This window comes from Manis pentadactyla, chromosome 2 (assembly GCF_030020395.1).
Source record: "Manis pentadactyla isolate mManPen7 chromosome 2, mManPen7.hap1, whole genome shotgun sequence".
NCBI lineage: Eukaryota > Metazoa > Chordata > Mammalia > Pholidota > Manidae > Manis > Manis pentadactyla.
Genome location: NC_080020.1, coordinates 23,690,463 through 23,710,239, shown reverse-complemented (window position 1 = coordinate 23,710,239; position 19,777 = coordinate 23,690,463). Strand labels below are relative to the sequence as shown.

The 19,777-nt window shown below is 39.8% G+C and overlaps 1 protein-coding gene across 2 annotated transcripts in view; it reads left to right on the top strand.

The window, feature by feature from the left end:
• The window catches only part of ARHGEF37 (Rho guanine nucleotide exchange factor 37), an 83,439-nt gene that overhangs the window by 11,613 nt on the left and 52,049 nt on the right, over positions 1-19,777 (top strand). For both annotated transcript variants that reach the window (XM_057490877.1, XM_036881464.2), the window contains exons 3-4: positions 17,023-17,219; positions 18,749-18,872. In XM_057490877.1, the coding sequence (XP_057346860.1) occupies positions 17,023-17,219; positions 18,749-18,872 (321 nt within the window). The remainder of the gene's footprint in view (positions 1-17,022; positions 17,220-18,748; positions 18,873-19,777) is intronic.

Genomic DNA, 19,777 nt, shown 5'->3' with positions numbered 1-19,777 from the left:
TGCTGTTGTTTTATTCTTCTCAATTTTATTTATTTCTTCTCTGATCTTTATTATGTCCCTCCTTCTGCTGACCTTAGGCCTCATTTGTTCTTCTTTTTCCAATTTCGATAGTTGTGACATTAGACCGTTCATTTGGGATTGCTCTTCCTTTTTTAAATATGCTTGGAGTGCTATATACTTTCCTCTTAAGACTGCTTTTGCTGCGTCCCACAGAAGTTGGGGCTTAGTGTTGTTGTTGTCATTTGTTTCCATATATTGCTGGATCTCCATTTTGATTTGGTCATTGATCCATTGATTATTTAGGAGCGTGTTGTTTAGCCTCCATGTGTTTGTGAGCCTTTTTGCTTTCTTTGAACAGTTTATTTCTAGTTTAATGCCTTTGTGGTCTGAAAAGTTGGTTGGTAGGATTTCAATCTTTTGGAATTTACTGAGGCTCTTTTTGTGTCCTAGTATGTGGTCTATTCTGGAGAATGTTCCATGTGCACTTGAGAAGAACGTGTATCCTGTTGCTTTTGGATGTAGAGTTCTGTAGATGTCTATTAGGTCCATCTGTTCTAGTGTGTTGTTCAGTGCCTCTGTGTCCTTACTTATTTTCTGTCTGGTGGATCTGTCCTTTGGAGTGAGTGGTGTGTTGAAGTCTCCTAGAATGAATGCATTGCATTCTATTTCCTCCTTTAGTTCTGTTAATATTTGTTTCAGGTATGTTGGTGCTCCTGTATTGGGTGCATATATATTTATAATGGTTATATCCTCTTGATGGACTGAGCCCTTTATCATTATGTAATGTCCTTCTTTGTCTTTTGTTACTTTCTTTATTTTGAAGTCTGTTTTGTCTGATACCAGAATTGCAACACCTGCTTTCTTCTCTCTGTTGTTTGCTTGAAATATCTTTTTCCATCCCTTGACTTTAAGTCTGTGCACGTCTTTGGGTTTGAGGTGAGTCTCTTGTAAGCAGCATATGGATGGATCTTGCTTTTTTATCCATTCTATTACTCTGTGTCTTTTGATTGGTGCATTCAGTCCATTTACATTTAGGGTGATTATTGAAAGGTATGAATTTATTGCCATTGCAGGCTTTAAGTTTGTGGTTACCAAAGGTTTAGGGTTAGCTTCTTTACTGTCTTACTGTCTAACTTAACTCGCTTGTTGAGCTATTATAAACACAATCTGATGATTCTTTATTTCTCTCCCTTCTTATTCCTCCTCCTCCCTTCTTCATATGTTGGGTGTTTTGTTGTGTGCTCTTTTTAGGAGTGCTCCCATCTAGAGCAGTCCCTGTAGGATGCCCTGTAGAGGTGGTTTGTGGGAGGCAAATTCCCTCAACTTTTGCTTGTCTGGGAATTGTTTAATCCCTCCTTCATATTTAAATGATATTCGTGCTGGATACAGTAGTCTTGGTTCGAGGCCCTTCTGTTTCATTGCATTAAGTATATCATGCCATTCTCTTCTGGCCTGTAGGGTTTCTGTTGAGAAGTCTGATGATAGCCTGATGGGTTTTCCTTTGTAGGTAACCTTTTTTTTCTCTCTGGCTGCTTGTAATACTTTGTCCTTGTCTTTGATCTTTGCCATTTTAATTATTATGTGTCTTGGTGTTGCCCTCCTTGGATCCCTTGTCATGGGAGTTCTGTGTACCTCTGTGGTCTGAGAGGCCATTTCTTCCCCTAGTTTGGGGAAATTTTCAGCAATTATTTCTTCAAAGACATTTTCTATCCCCTTTTCTCTCTCTACTTCTTCTGGAATGCCTATGATTCTTATATTATTCCTTTTATATTGATCACTCAGCTCTCTTAAAATTCTTTCATTCCTGGAGATCCTTTTATCTCTCTCTGCATCAGCTTCTCTGCGTTCCTGTTCTCTGTTTTCTAGTCCATTAATGGTCTCTTGCATCTCGTCCATTCTGTTTTGAAGTCCTTCCAGAGCTTGTTTTATTTCTGAATTCTCCTTCCTTAGTTCTTGCATATTTCTCTGCAAGTCCATCAGCATGGTTATGACTTTTGTTTTGAATTCTTTTTCAGGTAGACTGGCTAAATCTGTCTCCCCAGATTCCTTCTCAGGGGAAGATGTAGCAGATGCTGAAGCTGTCTGGGTTAGTCTTGTCTGGATCATATTTTTTTGCCTTTTCATGTTGACAGGTGCTATTGACTCTCAGCTGGGAGGGCCAAAATTTTCACTTACTACTGGCCTTTCTTTACTGGGGCAACTGCGTCCCCTAGTGGCTTGTGTTGGGTAATTGCATGTAGAGTGGGTCTTTGTGTCTTGCCTGGCCGGGAGGGAGAAATTTCCCTTTCTGTGGGCGGAATTTGTCTCAGGCTGCTTCTCTGCTTTCGCAGCGCCCAGTGGGGTGATGGATGGGGGGGCTGCTTGACTGTTTGCCTCCGTGAGGGGTCTCAGAGCTGTTGCCCAGGGGGTTAGTGCACCCGGTTTTCCCTGTAATTTCCAGCTGCTGTACTGTGACCTGGGTTGTTTCCGTCAAGCTGTTAAGTCCCTGTCCCTTTAAGACTTTCAAAAAGCCCCCGCTTTTCTTTGTCACAGGGGCATCAGCTTCAGCACCCGCTCAGAGGTCTTACTCCCTGTTCCCCCAGTATCCAGGGCCCTCTGGGCATGTACTGTGTCTGCGCTCTGGCCCGGATGGCTGGGGCTGGGTGCTCGGCAGTCCTGGGCTCCGTCTCCCTCCCGCTCTGCCTATTGTTCTCCCGCCGGGAGCTGGGGGGAGGGGCGCTCGGGTCCCGCCGGGCCGGGGCTTGTATCTTACCCCTTTCACCAGTCGCTGGGCTCTCGCTGGTGTAGCTGCAGTCTGGCCACTGTCCTGCGTCTTCTGGTCTCTCTTTTAGGGCTAGTTGTGTTTGTTGTATTTTCAAAAGTATATATGTTTTTGGGAGGAGATTCCCACTGTCCTACTCACGCCGCCATGTTGGCTCCCAGGACAGAGTCTTTAACCTGGGAATCTGGTGCGGCCCCCCGGGCAGATAGCATCAGAATTGAGTTGAATTCTCAGACACCCTGCTGGTGTTAGAGAATTGCTTGGTATTAGTATTTGTGGGAAGAGCCCCTTCCACGTACTCACACACAGTGGAATCAGGTCCAGGAACCTTAATGGAGTTACACTGCTATTACTGCTGTGTATAATATTGTTATATATATATGTAAACACACACACGCACACACACACACGTATGTAGGAAAAGAATTCACCCTCGTAGGTATTAGATATATTTTATATTTTTTTGAAATTGCTTTCCTGAGATATAATTCACCCATTTAAAGTGTACAAATCAATGGTTTTTAGTATACTCACTGAACTGTGCAACCATCACCACAATGAATTTAGAACATTTTCATCACCCCAGAGGAAACCCTGTTCTCAGTAGCCACTACAACCCAAACCCTATCATTTCTACCCTGAAAACCACTAATCTGCTTTCTGTTTCTGTAGATTTGCCTACTCTGGACATTTCATATAAAAGAACTCATACAGTATGTAGTCCTTTGTGACTGATTTCTTTTACGAAAAATAATGTTTTCAAGATTCATCCATGTTGTAGCATTTATCAGTACTTCATTCCTTTCCATTGCCAAATAATATGTAATATTTTTAAGGAAATACAAGTGGGTTTCTTTCCATTATATAGGCTATAAAGTAAGAGGTAACAAAATGCTGCTATAGAGAGGTTTTGCCAGGCCTGCTTGGAGGTCGAGATGGCAATTAACCTAAGTGCAAATTAATGCTATTTTAAATATTCAGCAGTTCTTTATTAAGTTTTATTTATGCTTTTTGTTTATTTAGCAATAGTTCTAATGGTGTAACCTGGGTAGCTCTCCTGAAATCCTATTGGCATCTTTCCAGAAAGGCTATGCAGAGGTGGTGAGTGTCAGCGATTCAGGCCAGGGGCAGGTCAGCAGACCACGGCAGTGTTCCGGAGCTGGAATAGAGCTGTGCATCAGACAGATGCATTCCAGGATCTTTCTGGGCCCTTTGCCTTCTGAATAACCTTGTCCTCTCCACACACTCAGTTTGCATATTATCTGATCCCCAGGTCAGTGCTTATGGCCCAGGACAGAAACTTCTACTGCTACTAATACATTCAAAAGAACCATGTATGTATGCAAATATGTATTAATCGTCAGTATTGTGAGGCGCAGAGGAAGAAACAAGATGAATGGGTTCTCATCTTACATCTAAGAGCTTAGTGTCTGACTGAGAAGATGAAACATAGCCTTAAATAACCTGAGGTTAAATTGGATGTGTGCACTTTAAATATTAGGAAATATCTTAGCCATCCAGAAAAGAACATAAGAGCAATACAACATGATATTTCATGTTTTTACCACATATCTTTGTTATATTTTAACATTTTGCCACATTCACTTCATTTGTTAAAAATAACATCTCAGGGATTCAAGATGGCAGCATGAGAGGTGAGGCAGAGAACTCTTCCCAAAACCACATATAGTACAAAAATATAGTTGATACAACTAACCCTAAAACAGCAACAGGAAAGAAGGCTGCACCAGACTGCATACAGACCTCACAAACAGAGCAGACCTCACGAAATGGTAATTTACCAAAGCCTTGATCCGGTGGGACCCAAGCCCTTTCCCTACCCCAGCTTACCAGTGGGAGGAAGAGAAATGGAGTGGGGAGGGGGTGGAAGCCTGGGATTGCTGAACACCTAGCCCTGGAGAGCTATCTGCTTTGGGAGCAGAAACCTACATTGGGTGGTGCTCTGGAGGTTGGTGGGGTTGGGGATCTGGGACAGGCAGCGTGCTTGAGAGACATATTCTGGCCATTTGTGGAGTACAGGATCCATGTCCGGCTGCTCTGTGTCAGAGGAAAGGCAGGCAGTTTGAGAGGCTTCCTAGCAGCTAGAGGGCTGCTGAAGGGGGGAGTTTTCATGGAGCTTGCTGTGCGGAGGAAGAGATAGGTGGACAAGGCTGTCTGGGTGTGCTCTGCCCAGCAGGTCGGGTGCTCCACCCCCCTGGCTGGCTACTCAGCTATGAGGCCCCCCACTGTGACACACAGCCTGCTGAGCCTCCCTCCTGGCCTGCCGGCACCGGTTCACAAACTGGCAGTCACTGTGCAGGCATCAGGCCAACCAGAGGGAGGCCCTGCCTACAATAGGTAGAGAGGCGAAGCACAGAGGCTTACACCTGTGTGCTCGGCCCACTGGCTCTGACACTGGAGACAGGCACTGCAGCTGGGAATCAGGAAACAGCTCTTTCCTCCGCCAGACAGCAGCGCGGCTCCCCTGTGATCCCCAACCTCACTCTAGGGACTGAGCAGCTCCAGAGACTGGAGCTTCTGGGCACTAGAGGGCGCCACATAGAAATATGAAACCTCAAAAGAACCTGGTTCAGATCTAAACCTCACAAATCCCAGAAAAAGGGCCGAATGAAACTGAACTCACCAATCTTCCTGAAAGAGAGTTCAAAATAAAAATCATAAACATGCTCATGGAAGTACAGAAAAATATCCAAGAAGTCAGGAACAAATTTAAGATGGAGATTCAATCATTAAGAAATTCAATATACAATGGAGGGATTTAAAAGCAGATTAGATGTAGTAGAAGAGATGGTAAATGGAATATAAATTAGAGAAGAGGAATACAAAGAAGATGTGGACAGAGAGAAAAAAGGATCTCTAAGAATAAAAGAATATTGAGAGAACTGTGTGATCAATCCAAATGGAACAATATTCTCATTATAGGGATACCAGAAGAAGAAGAAGAAGAGAGAGAAATGGATAGAAAGTGTCATTGAGGAGGTAGTTGCTGAAAACTTCCTCAATCAGGGGAAGGAGATAGTCTCTCAGGCCATGGAGGTGCACAGATCTCCCAACACAAGGGACCCAAGGAAGACAACATCAAGACATATAATAATTAAAATGGCAAAGATCAAGGATAAAGACAGACTTTTAAAAGCAGCTGGAGAGAGAAAAAAGATCCCCTACAAAGGAAAACCTATCAGGCTATCATCAGATTTCTCAACAGAAACCTTACAGGCCAGAAGGGAGTGGCATGATATGTTTAATGAAATGAAGCAGAAGGGCCTAAAACCAAGAATACTCTACCTGGCAAGGTTATCATTTAAATTTGAAGGAGGGATTAAACAATTTTCAGATAAGCAAACACTAAGAGAATTTATCTCCCACAAACCACCTCTACAGTGCATTTTGGAGGGACTGCTATAGATGGAGGAATTCCTAAGGCTAAACAGATGTCACCCAAGGGATAGACAAAGAGTACACAATATGATACCTAACATATAAAGAATGGAGGAGGAAGAAAAAGGAGGAAAAAAAAAAAAGAACCTTTAGGTTGGGTTTGTAATAGCGTATGAAGTGAGGTAAATTAGACTGTTAGATAGTAAGGGAATTACCCTGGAACCTTTGGTAACCATGAATCTAAAGCCTGAAATGGCAATAAGTACATACCTATCAGTAACCACCCTAAATGTAAATGGACTGAATGCACCAATCAAAAGACATAGAGTCACTGAATGGATAAAAAAACAAGACCCTTCTATATACTGCCTACAAGAGACTCACTTCAAACCCAAAGACACACACAGACTGAAAGTAAAGGGATGGAAAAAGATATTTCATGCAACTAATAGGAGAAAAAAGCAGGAGTTGCAGTACTTGTATCAGACAAAATAGACCTCAAAACAAAGAAAATAACAAGAGATAAAGAAAGACATTACATAACGATAAAGGGGGCAGTCCAACAAGAGGATATAACCATTATAAATATCTATCTATGCACCTAACACAGGATCACCTACGTATGTGAAACAAATACTAACAGAATTAAAGGGGGAAATAGAATGCAATTCATTCATTTGAGGAGACTTCAATGACAGATTAACCAGACAGAAAATAAACAAAGAGACAGAGGCACTGAACAACGTATTAGAACAGATGGACCTAACGGACATCTACAGAAGACTCCATCCAAAAGCAACAGGATACACATTCTTCTCAAGTGCACATGGAACATTTTTAACAATAGATCATACACTAGGCCACAAAAAGAGCCTTAGTAAATTCAAAAAGATTAAAATTGTACCAACCAGCTTCTCACATCACAAATGTAACTGAGAAGCTAGAAATAAATTACACAAAGAAAACAAAAAAGCCCACAAACACACAGAGGCTTAATAACATGCTCCTAACTAATCAATGGATCAATGACCAAATAAAAGTAGAGATCAAGCAATATATGGAGACAAATGACAACAATAATTCAACACCACAAAATCTGTGGGATGCAGCGAAGGCTGTGCTAAGAGGGAAGTATATTGCAATACAGGCCTACCTCAGGAAAGAAGAAGAATCCGAAATGAAGAGTCTAAATTCACAATTAACAAAACGAGAAAAGGAAGAACAAATGAGGCCCAAAGTCAGTAGAAGGAGGAACATAGTAAAGATCAGAGAAGAAGTAAATAAAATCGAGAAGAATAAAACAATAGAAAGAATCAATGAAAGCAGGAGCTGGTTCTTTGAGAAAATAAACAAAATAGGTAAACCCCTAGCCAGTCTTATCAAGAAAAAAAGAGTCTGCACACATAAACAGAATGAGAAATGAAAAAGGAAAAATCACTACAGACACCACAGAAATACAAAGAATTAGAGAATACTATGAAAAATTATATGGTAACAAACTGGATAACCTAGAAGAAATGGACAACTTTCTAGAAAAGTACAACCTTTCAAGGCTGACCCAGGGAGAAACAAAATCTGAATAGCCCAATTATCAGCAAGGAAATTGAATTGGTAATCAAAAAACTACCTAAGAGGAAAACTCCTGAACCAGACAGATTGTTTCACTGCTGAATTTTATCAAACATTTAGTGAACACCCAATACCCATCCTCTGTAAAGTTTTCCAAAAAGTAGAAGAGGAGAGAATACTCCCAAACTCATTCTATGAGGCCAGCATCAATCTAATACCAAAACCAAGCAAAGACACCACAAAAAAAGAAAATTACAGACCAATATCCCTGATGAACATAGATGCAAAAATACTCAACAAAATATTAGCAAACCAAATTAAAAAATACATCAAAAAGATCATCCATCATGATCAAGTGGGATTCATCCCAGGGATGCAAGGATTGTACAACATTTGAAATCTATCAGCATCATCCACCACATCAACAAGAAGAAGGACAAAAACCACATGATCATCTCCATAGATGCTGAAAAAGCATTCGACAAAATTCAACATCCATTCATGGTAAAAACTCTCAACAACATGGGTATAGAGGGCAAGTACCTCAACATAATAAAGGTTATATATGACAAACCCACAGCCAACATTATACTTAACAGCAAGAAGCTGAAAGCTTTTCCTTTAAGGTCGGGAACAAGAAAAGGATGCCCACTCTTCCCACTTTTATTCAACATAGTTCTGGAGGTCCTACCCAGGGCAATCAGACAACACAAAGAAATAGAAGGCATCCAGATTGGCAAGGAAGAACTCAAATTGTCCCTGTTTGAGATGACATGATATTGTACATAAAAAACCCTAAAGAATCCACTCTAAAACTACTAGATCTAATATCTGAATTCAGCAAAGTTGCAAGATACAAAATTAATACATGGAAATCTGTTGCATTCCTATACACTAATGATGAACTAGCAGAAAGAGAAATCAGGAAAACAATTCCATTCATAGTTGCATCAACAAGAATAAAATACCTAGGAATAAACCTAACCAAGGAAGTGAAAGACCTGTACTCTGAAAACTACAAGACACTCATGAGCGAAATTAAAGAAGATACCAATAAATGGGAACACATCCTGTGCTCATGGATAGAAAGAATTAATATTGTCAAAATGGCCATCCTGCCTAAAGCAATCTACAGATTCAATGCAATCCCTATCAAAATACCAACAGCATTCTTCACCAAATTAGAGCAAATAGTTCTAAACTTCATGTGTAACCACAAAAGACCACACCTAGCCAAAGCAATCCTGAGAAGGAAGAATAAAGCTGGGGGGATAACACTCACCCACTTCAGGCTCTACTACAAAGCCACAGTAATCAAGACAATTTGGTACTGGCCCAAGAACAGATCCATTGACCAATGGAACAGTCTAGAGAGCCCAGATACAAACTCAAGCATGTATGGTCAATTAATATATAATAAAGGAGCCATAGACATACAATGGGGTAATGACAGCCTCTTCAACAGCTGGTGTTGGCAAAACTGGACAGCTGCATGCAAGAGAATGAAACTGGATTATTGTCTAACCCCATACACAAAAGTGAACTCAAAATGGATCAAAGATCTGAATGTAAGTCATGAAACTATAAAACTCTTAGAAAAAAACATAGGCAAAAATCTCTTGGACATAAACATGAGCAACTTTTTCATGAAAATATCTCCCCAGGCAAGGGAAACAAAAGCAAAAATAAACAAGTGGGACTGTACCAAACTAAAAAGCTTTTGTACAGCAAAGGACACCATCAATAGAACAAAAAGACATCCTACAGAATTGGAGAATATATTCATAAATGTCGTATCCAATAAGGGATTGACATCCAAAATATATAAAGAGCTCACACACCTCAACAGACAAAAAGCAAATAAGCCAATTAAAAAATGGGCAGAGGAGCTGAACAAACACTTCTCCAGAGAAGAAATTCAGATGGCCAACAGGCACATGAGAAGATTCTCCACATCGCTTGTCATCAGAGAAATGCAAATTAAAACCACAATGAGATATCACCTCACACCAGTTAGGATGGCCACCATCCAAAAGACACACAACAAATGTTTGTGAGGATGTGGAGAAAGGGGACCCCTTCTACACTGCTGGTGGGAATGTAAATTAGTTCAACCATTGTGTAAAGCAGTATGGAGGTTCCTCATAAAACTAGAAATAGAAATACCATTTGACCCTGGAATTCCCCTCCTAGGAATTCACCCTAAGAATACAGGATCCCAGTTTGAAAAAGACAGATGCACCCCTATGTTTATAGCAGCACTATTTACAATAGCCAAGAAATGGAAGCAACCTAAGTGTCCGTCAATAGATGAATGGATAAAGAAGATGTGGTACATATATACAATGAAATACTATGCAGACATAAGAAATAAACAAATCCTACCATTTGCAACAACATGGATGAGCTGGAGGACATTATGCTCAGTGAAATAAGCCAGGAGGAGAAAGACAAATGCCAAATGATTTCCCTCATTTGTGGAGTATAACAATGAAGCAAAATTGAAGGAACAAAACGGCAGCAGACTCAGAGACTCCAAGAATGAACTAGTGGTTACCAAAGGGGAGGGGTGTGGGAGGGTGGGTGGGGAGAGAGGGAGAAGGGGACTGAGTGGTATTATATTTAGTACACATGGTGTGGGGCATCACGGGGAGAACAGTGTATCACAGAGAAGGGACATAGTGGATCTCTGGCAACTTGCTGCACTGATGGACAGTGACTGCATTGGGGTATGGGTGGGGACTTGATAATATGGGTAAATGTAGTAACCACATTGTTCTTTCATGTGAAATCTTCATAAGAGTGTATATCAATCATACCTTAATAAAAAAATTGAAAAAAAAAAGTAAATATATACAATGGAATATTATTCAGCCATAAGAAGTAAACAAATCCTACCATTCGCAACAACATGGATGGAGCTAGAGGGTATTATGCTCAGGGAAATAAGCCAGGTGGAGAAAGACAAGTGCCAAATGATTTCCCTCATTTGTGGAGTATAACAATGAAGCAAAACTGAAGGAACAAAACATCTGCAGACTCACAGAGTCCAAAAAGGGACTAGCGGTTACCAAAGGGGAGAGATGGGAGAGGGTGGGAGGAGAAGGAGGCAGGAAGGGGATTGAGGGGTATTATGTTTAGTACACATGGTGTGGGGGGTCATGGGGCTGACAGTGTAGCACAGAGAAGGCAAATAGTGTGTCTGTGGCATCTTAACTACACTGATGGACAGTGATTGCAGTGGGTGTGGGGGGGACTTGATAATATGGGTGAATGTAGTAACCACATTATTTTTCATGTGAAACATTCATGAGAGTGTATACAATATCCTAATAAAAAAGTAACATCTCAAATACTCAGCAATAAAAAGCAATGAACTATTGATGACATGCAACAATTTATATGAATCTCCAAGGAATTATGCTGATTGAATAAAAGTCAGTCCCAAAAGATTACACACTGTATGATTTCATTTACACACATTCTTGAAATGAGAAGATTATAGAAGTGGAGAACAGATCCCTTGTTGCCAGGGGCAAAGGATGGGAAGGAGATGGAAATGCGTGCCAAGTGGGTGGAAAGGCAACTTGAGGGGTCCTCGTGATGGAACTGTGCCATATTACTGACATGTCAGTGTCAGTATCACAGCTTGGATATTGTACCATAGTTTTGCATGATGTTAGCATTGGGGAAATTGGGGAAAGGTACACAGAACCTCTGTTATTTCTTACCACTGCATGTGAATCTCTATCTCCAAATAAAAAGTTTAACTGAAACAAAACAAAAAACTTAGATTCCATTAAGTCCCCTTTGATACTCTCCCCGATTCCATTCCTCTGCTTTCCTCTCCAGAGGTTACTATTACTCTGAATTTATTTCTAATCACTTCAGGATTAGAAATACCAGTGCCACATGTGTATATATTCCTAGACAATATCTGACATTGTTTTACATATTTTTTGGTATCATTAAATACAATCACATGAGCAACACTGTGGTTACTAGACTCCCCCCATTATCAAGTCCCCACTACGTACCCCATTACAGTCACTGTCCATCAGCGTTGCAAGATGCTACAGAGTCACAACTTGTCCTCTCTGTGCTATACTGCCTTCCCTGTGCCACCCCCCCCATGTTATGTGTGCTAATCATTTTATGTATTTTAAACTTTAAAAAATAGTGTTATACTCTATGTACCCTCCTGGGACTTGCCTTTCTTGTTTTTTCTTAATTGTGTTTGTGAAGATATTGGTATATGATTATATACTTTGTCCATTTTCACTCTTTAGAATTCCATCATATGGACGTACTACAAATTATTTATCTACTCTCCTGTTGATGGACATCTATGTTGTTTCTAATTTCCTGTTATTATCAAGAGTGCTGCAGTGGACATTCTTGTCTACATTCCTTCCATATATGTGGAGAAGTTTCTTGAAGGCAGGATGTATTTTATGAGTAGAACTGCTTGGCATGATGGGGTGTGCATTTTCAACTTAATCTACTTATTGCCAAATTGCTCTTTAGAGTGATTACAACAACTTACATTATCCTATCAGTATATAAGATTTCCCATTCACCTGTAGTGTCACCAACATTTTATTTTATTATTTTTTAATTTTTTAAAATAATTCTCTTTTTTTATTATTAAGGTATCATTGATATACAATCACATGAGCAACCACAAGATTACTACATTCCCTCCTATTATCAACATTTTATTTTTATACTTTGCCAATATGATGGCAAGAAATGGTACCTCATTATGATTTTAATTATTCACATTTGCCTAGTTACTAGTGAATTGAGCATCTTTTCATTTATGTATAAGCCATTTAAATTTCTTTTGTGAATTATCCATTGATACCTGTGTCAGCCAGAGTTTATTTGTAGATAGCAACAATCATTCTATATTAACCAGTAAGGGATTTAAAAGAGGATATTAAGTGCTTTCTAAATTAGTGGCAGGGCTGGACAAGTAGGCCACAGAACAGGCCTCTAGGAATGAATCCTAGAGCAATACTATAGGAATGAACCTCCAAAGATACTGCTATCTCTGCAACAATCAGAAAGTTGGACAATTGGGTAGCTACTGTCCCTGCTATTAGCTTCAGGATTCCATAACCTCAGCCACAGTCTACTGCCAGAACCATTGACTTCAGACAATATAGTGCCTGTCCCATTAAATGGACAAGAACCACCTCTCTTCCTTCTTAACTCATTTTAAACTCAGGGCTTACATGAAATCACGTGATTGGTGGGGCTGAAAGCACATCTTGGAAACTTGCCTACAAAGGAGTCTGGGAGGTTGGGTTTTAGCTCTCCAGTTGCAGTATTACAGTATTACAACAAGACCTAATAGGAGGCGGTCAAAACTGACACTGAATCAACCAAAGTACTGTATTTGTAACAATATCCTTTGTCAATTGTATTTTAGATTGCTTTGTTTTAATGATTCATAGAAGTTGTTTATATGGTCTGAATATTAAAATTTGGCAGGTTACATTCATTGCAAATATCTTCTCCTGGTTGGAAGCCTCTCTTTTCCTTTTGATTGTAGAATTGTTTGATAAACAGAACATTTCAGGATTATTTTAGTCAGATTTATCAATCTTCTCTTTTGAGGTTTGTACCTTTTATGCCTTATTGAAGAAATCTTTTCCATATGGAGAGCACAAAAATATTTTCTTATGTTTTCTTCTAAGAATTTTAGAGTTTCACCTTTAACATTTAGGTCTTTTATCTCTCTGAAGATTACTTAGGGTATGATGTGGGATTGCATTTGTTAGTTTTTCTACATGGGAAGCCAATTATCCCATGGGCGATCCTTTTCCCAGAGACTTACAATGATACTTATGTCATATATCAAGTTCCATATTTACTGTGGCCTATTTCTGCACTCTCTAATCTGTTCCACTGATATGTTTGCCCCATGTCAATACTATACTTTTTCATTATTATGGCTTTCAAGTAGATCTAGATATCTGATAGGATAGGTCTCCTGACCTTGTTGTTCAGAATTGCCTTAGCCATTCTTTGCCTTTTAATCTTCCATATATATTTTAGAATCTTATTTTCATTTTGCATTTTTAAAACAAAAACAAAACAAAACCCTGTTGGGAGTTTTATTGGAATTGTATTGAATCAGGGAAGAATTTTTATCTTAATGATATTGAGTCTTCCTATGCATGAACATGGTATATTCCTTCTTGTAATTAGTTTTTAAATGTATTTTAATAAAGTTTTATAATTTCCTTTATACAGTTCTTGTGCATCTTCTGTTCAGAAAGTTTTGGAGAAATAAATATTTATCATTATATTAAATATTTATGTGCTATTATCATTCTTTAAATTGCACTTTTAATATTGTTGATCTATATACAATGTGATTTATTTTTGAACATTGATCTCTAGCAAAACTGAGGAACTCTCACTTCTTATTTAGTTTTTAGTTCATATAAAACCTATTAAAGCATATAATTTAAAGAGATGGATAGTTCCATTTGCTTTTAGAAACAGGAACAAGTAATTCTATAATATTTGTTAAGAAAAACAGCCTGAAAAAAAAAAAAAAAAAAAAAAAGAAAAACAGCCTGGCCTCTTCACTTTCCTTCCCGTTCCAGCCACAACCAGGCAATTCTATAATTTTTAGCTGATTATTTTAGTATTTCCCTCTATGTCTTTAAATAGTATACATGGAGTGCTACTTCTTGAGCTGTTGGTTTAGGCGTTGTTCTTTGACTTTCCACTATGAAGATGAAGATTTAGCTATTTTTTTAAATCCCCCTTCCACCTCACATACACACCCTTCCCATTACCCTATTCCCCAAGTGTAGTTATATATAATATTAATTAGATCATTTTTATTGTTTTGTGTATAAATTTAATTTGTAATTGAACCAAGTAGTAACATGTAATAACTTTTATCTTTTCTGCCCAATTTTTTGTTATAACAATTGTTTTGTGTTTGTTGGTTTGTTTTTTCATTTTGATGTTATTTGTATGATTGTCCCTAAATAAACACCATATTCTTTACCAATTCAGTAAATCAGTTCTCAAGACATTCTAATACTTTGTGAAGTACTCTGGTCCAGTCTGTTTGCCGTCTGCCTGGAGCCAACAGTCAATCCTAGGATTTCCATTCACCTGTCCTAGGGATTTCTTCAGTTTCTCTCCTGTATTAGATCACCAGTTTCCCATGTCCTGTGTCTTCCTCTTTATTTATTTATTTATTTTGGTGGAGCACATTCTTTTATAGTTTCCTGAGAACAGGCACATACGAGATAACTTCTCTAGGCCTTTAAGGTTCTTCAGTTTCTCCTCAACATATTTAAATATAATTCTTTTTTTTTTTTTACTTATTCTGCTTGGGACTTGTACTTACTGGATCTAAGAAGTCATGTCTTTTATAGATTCTGGACAGTTCTTGTCCTGTCTCTTCAAACACTGCCTCTCCTCACTCTCTATATTTTTGCCTTCTAGGAGCTCAGATTTGATCCATGCACTTCCATATTTCAATATCCAGATCCCTTAAATTCTCTTTCAAATTTCCATGCTTCTCTCTCTTTAGCACTTTGGATAATTTTTTCAGATCCACCTACCCCTTTCTTAGTTCATTTTGGTAGGTATCTGTTTAATCTGTCTATTCAGTTTTTAATTTTAAAGGCTAAAATTTGAAGTTCCAGAAGTTCTTTTAAAAATTATACAGATCTTAATTTTTTTATATAATGTCTCCTTTTCCTGCTTATTTTATAGTTTGTCTGATATTTTGATTATCTGATGTTCTTGGGGTCTAATCCTGCGAATTATTGCTTCTGCTTTTGCTCACTTAAATGGAGTTCTTGTAATTTTGGATTTTAAATTCGCCTTCAGGACAGCATAATTTGTTGGAGTACCATGTGGCCTAGGTTAAGGATGTTTTCTTCTGGAGACATTTTATTTATCCTATGGGCACTCAGAATAGCATTTAGTACAGAACTTTTTTCGTTAATTTCTCAACTTTGGATTACTTGGACCATATGCATAGTATTAGTCTGAATGAAAAACCCAGTGAAGGCAGGCCTGTTGTTACGAATTTCCAGAGACTTTTTGTCCTCACACAGGACCCAAGCCAAGATGGAGAAATATCTTTGTCATCTTCTGGGTGGGTGGGTGGGTGGGAGGGGGATATTTTTTTCTGATCCACCATTTTCCTAGAGTCCCTGGGGGTCACAGTTCTGTGAAGGAGCTTGCCTCCTGCTCCTGCCTAGGCCCCAACACTCAAGTCCCTGGTCCACCAAACTTGACAGTGCCCTCTTTCCTGCCCAGTTGTCCACTTTGGGCCACCATTGTGTCAGCCCAGCTGCTCCTGTCATGGTTTTCAGTTCCCTCTGTTTTGGGGCCCTGCTGATTTCCTTTACTCTGTGGCAGGCCCCGCCATGCAGTTAAAAGGAAGTTTATTATAGCTGATGCAGCATTTCTAGGCGTTTTGTAGGAGGGAGGTTTTTTAGGCCATCTTGTCCACAGTATTGCCATTTGTACTTATTTTTTCCCTTCATTTTTCTCATTTATACTTTTTAAACTTAGAGATAAAAATGTGGGAATTTCAGAGAAGAAAAGCCCATCTGGTTGGGAGGGACGATGAGGAGATGTCCATCAGAGGATACAGACATGGGATGGGGCATGGCAGGTGCAAAAGCACAGAGGCAGGAAATGACCTTGCGGATATAGAGAAAAGCAGAGAGCTGTCTCGCCAGAGTACTGCCTCTGAAGGGGAAAACCAGGCTGGAACAGCAGGGAAACGTCTCACAGGAGGGAGTGCCATGATCTCAAGCTTTGTTTCAGAAAGTTTAAATTGGAAGCAGGGCCACAAAGGATGGGTGTGGAGTTTGGGTTTGGAAAGAAGATTCTAGAGGCTGTGGAAGTATCCTGATGACAGGCAGGAAGGCCTGAACAAGAAAGTGGGGGTGCAGAGGAAGGAACCAGTGGGAGACAGAGGGTGACAGAGACTCACTGAATCACATAAAGAAATCTGGGTCAAGAGCAGGGGAAAAAAAATAGAAGAAAAGCTAGGCAAGCTCATGATCTGAATCCTGGGAAATGAATTTAAAATGTCAGCAATTATCTTAGCTTCCTTCTACGTTTTAAGATTGCCCAGATACTGCCCACAAATGGTAATACACAGTCCATCTTGACTTTGTACGCAGCTAAAAATGTATTTAGCCCACCTGATGAATACTTGTTTGGGTTAGAGACAGCATGTCCCAAAAGAGCCCCTGGAAGTGAGTTGGAATGCGTTCATTTGTCTTTCCCAGAACCTGCTGCCATGGCTGAATGTGGGGTTGATGAGCCGTCCTCCAGGACTGGAAGTTCGGATGGGGAAGATCAGGTCTCTGAGGATAGGTCGTTGCTCCATCAGAGGCTGGCCGTCAGGGAGCTCATGGACACCGAGGTCTCCTACGTGCACATGCTCCGGCTCTGTGCCTTAGATATCAGGAGCCGTCTGCAGCAGGTACCTGGATGGGGCCACACACAGCCTGTCTTTGTGGGGGGAAATGTGGGCCCCAGCTTCTAATACCCCACTTCTGTTCCTGAGGAGATGGCTATGCAACCTGCAGCAAAGCCTTTAACAGCTTGGAGCCTTAGTGTATTCATCTGTTAGATGGGGAGAGAAATAATTACCTCAGAGAACTAAGTGAGTTATTGAATAAAATAGCCCTTTATCAAGTTTAGAACAGATTGCTTAAACTGACCTCCATTCTAATTGTCTCATTTGGAGGGCAGTAACATGGAGGAATTCTCACATGATGTGTTTCTATTTTAGTGTTCATTTTACATCTCTTTTGCCCCTGATTTCAGAAATAATATAGGCTTTCTCTATAAAATTTCAAGATTCCCCTAGCATGTAAGTTCCATAAGGGTAAAGACTATTTAGTACAGTATATCTCAGTTCTTAATACATAAATAGTGGACTTGAATGAATGAAATATTCATTGAATTAGTGTTCTTGAATGAAAGAAATGCTCAAGTACGTAATGTAGAAGGTTAAAGTCTTTTATGCTCCAGAAATTAGGATTTTTCTCTGTAGGCATTAAGTAAAGAAAGCTAGTTACTTATTTTCACAAAAATAAGAGCATACTCTGTATTTTTCTACAGTTAGCTTTTCCCACTTGATTGTATATCCAAGGCAATACATAGGATTGTATATCATACACACACACACACACACACACACACACACACACATGCCTTTGCACATACATATGTCCTGCATCCTTTTTAGCAGTGGTTAGCCAGTTAATAAGGGCTGGAGTTCAGAATACATCTCAAGGTAATGAGGTAATGATGATATGTGACAAATAAGTCAGAGCTGGAAGGAAGTCCAACTTCTCACCCTTATATGCCAGATGGGGAAACTGAGAAAAGAAAAATGATAGGTGCCAGCAGATCTAGTATAAAACCCCAGTTCAATCAGAAGATTGGAGACTGACGAAAATTAGGCTTGGGGTGGATTAATGATTGTGCATTGAGTATTGACTCCCCTATACAGAAATTTATTGTTGTTAACAACTATTTGATCAATAAATATGAGAGATGCCCTCACAAAGTATATATATATAAACACACTTCCAATTGTAAAGTAAATAAGTAACCGGGATATAATGTATAGCATAAGGAATATAGTCAAAATATTGTAACAACTTGGTATGGTGATAGCTGGTACCTAGAATTATCATGTATATAAATGTTGAATCACTGTGTTGTACACCTGAAACTAATGTAATGTAATACTGTTGTCAACTACCCTTCAATAAAAAAAAAAAAAAAAAAAAAAAAACCCAGTTCAGCTTTCCTTCTGTGCTAAGTATTTCATCTCTTCCTCTCTTCCTGTAAAGTAATGAAATTACTCCACCAGGGCAGTCTTCCCAAGAGCGATAGGACCCTGAAGGTGTGGGTGTTCTGGGCTGCTCCCCACGGCCAGCAAATAAAGTCACTCTGCTGAACTCCTAGTAACCTCCCAAGGCTTCTTGTTCCTTCCAGCTGCCCCAGGGAGATCTGGACATCCTGTTCTCAAACATCAACGATATCATCAAGGTGAACAGCAAATTGCTTGCAGATCTGCAGGAGACAGCATCCAGGGAAGAGGAACAAGTACACCTAATTGGTAAGTAAAAGACAAGGCAGCTGTCAGCCAGCCTTAGCTTCCCATGGAATTAGCCTTGATATATGGGCACTGCTGAACTGTCTTCCAGGGTTCCAGAAAAATGCATCTGGGACTCTGTTTTGGGGATCCCTGAAACATAGTATGTCAGAGCTGGCAGGACTCTCAAATAAAATCTAGCCTGATCCCATTGCTTACAGATGAACAGACTGAGGCCCAGAGACAGGGAGGAACACATAGGCTAGTGGCCTGGCTGAGTCTTTGGTCTGGGGTTCTTTCAGAGTCATTCATTCAACAGTTATTTACTGAGCACCTGCAGCATGCCAATCACCATGTTGTGTGCTGGGGTCCCAGCATCAACAAATGAGTCTGAGTTGACAAGTTAGTGAGAGAGACAAGATAAAAAAGATCAACAAGAGAATTTTAGGTAGTAATTTGAAATTTGAAGAAAAGAAACAATGGCAGTAACTTTTGGATGTGAGAGTAGGCTCCTGAGAAGGGGACAGTCAAGATGAGACTGTGATGTTACGAAACAGCCATGAGAAGATCTGGAGGGAGAATAGAGAGAATAGCTGTGCAAAGGCCCTGAGGCAGGGATAAGCCTGGAATATTTGAAAGACATACAGAAAGAAGGCTGGTGTGGCTCCAGGGGAGGAGGAAAGTGTTAGGGGATAACACAGAAGAGGCAGAGAAGGTCCAGAACATGCAGGGCTTTCATTGCAACTGTGATAAGAAACTGGGACGGTTTTGAGCAGGGAAGTGATATGGTCCTGTTCATGTTTTTCGAAGATCCCTTTGGCAATTGTAAACAAAGACTAGGAGGGGGTGGTGAGTGGGGAAGTAGTGAGACCAGCTCATGGCTTTACTGTTGCCTAGATGAGAGATGAAGGTAGTTTTCCTGATTCCAG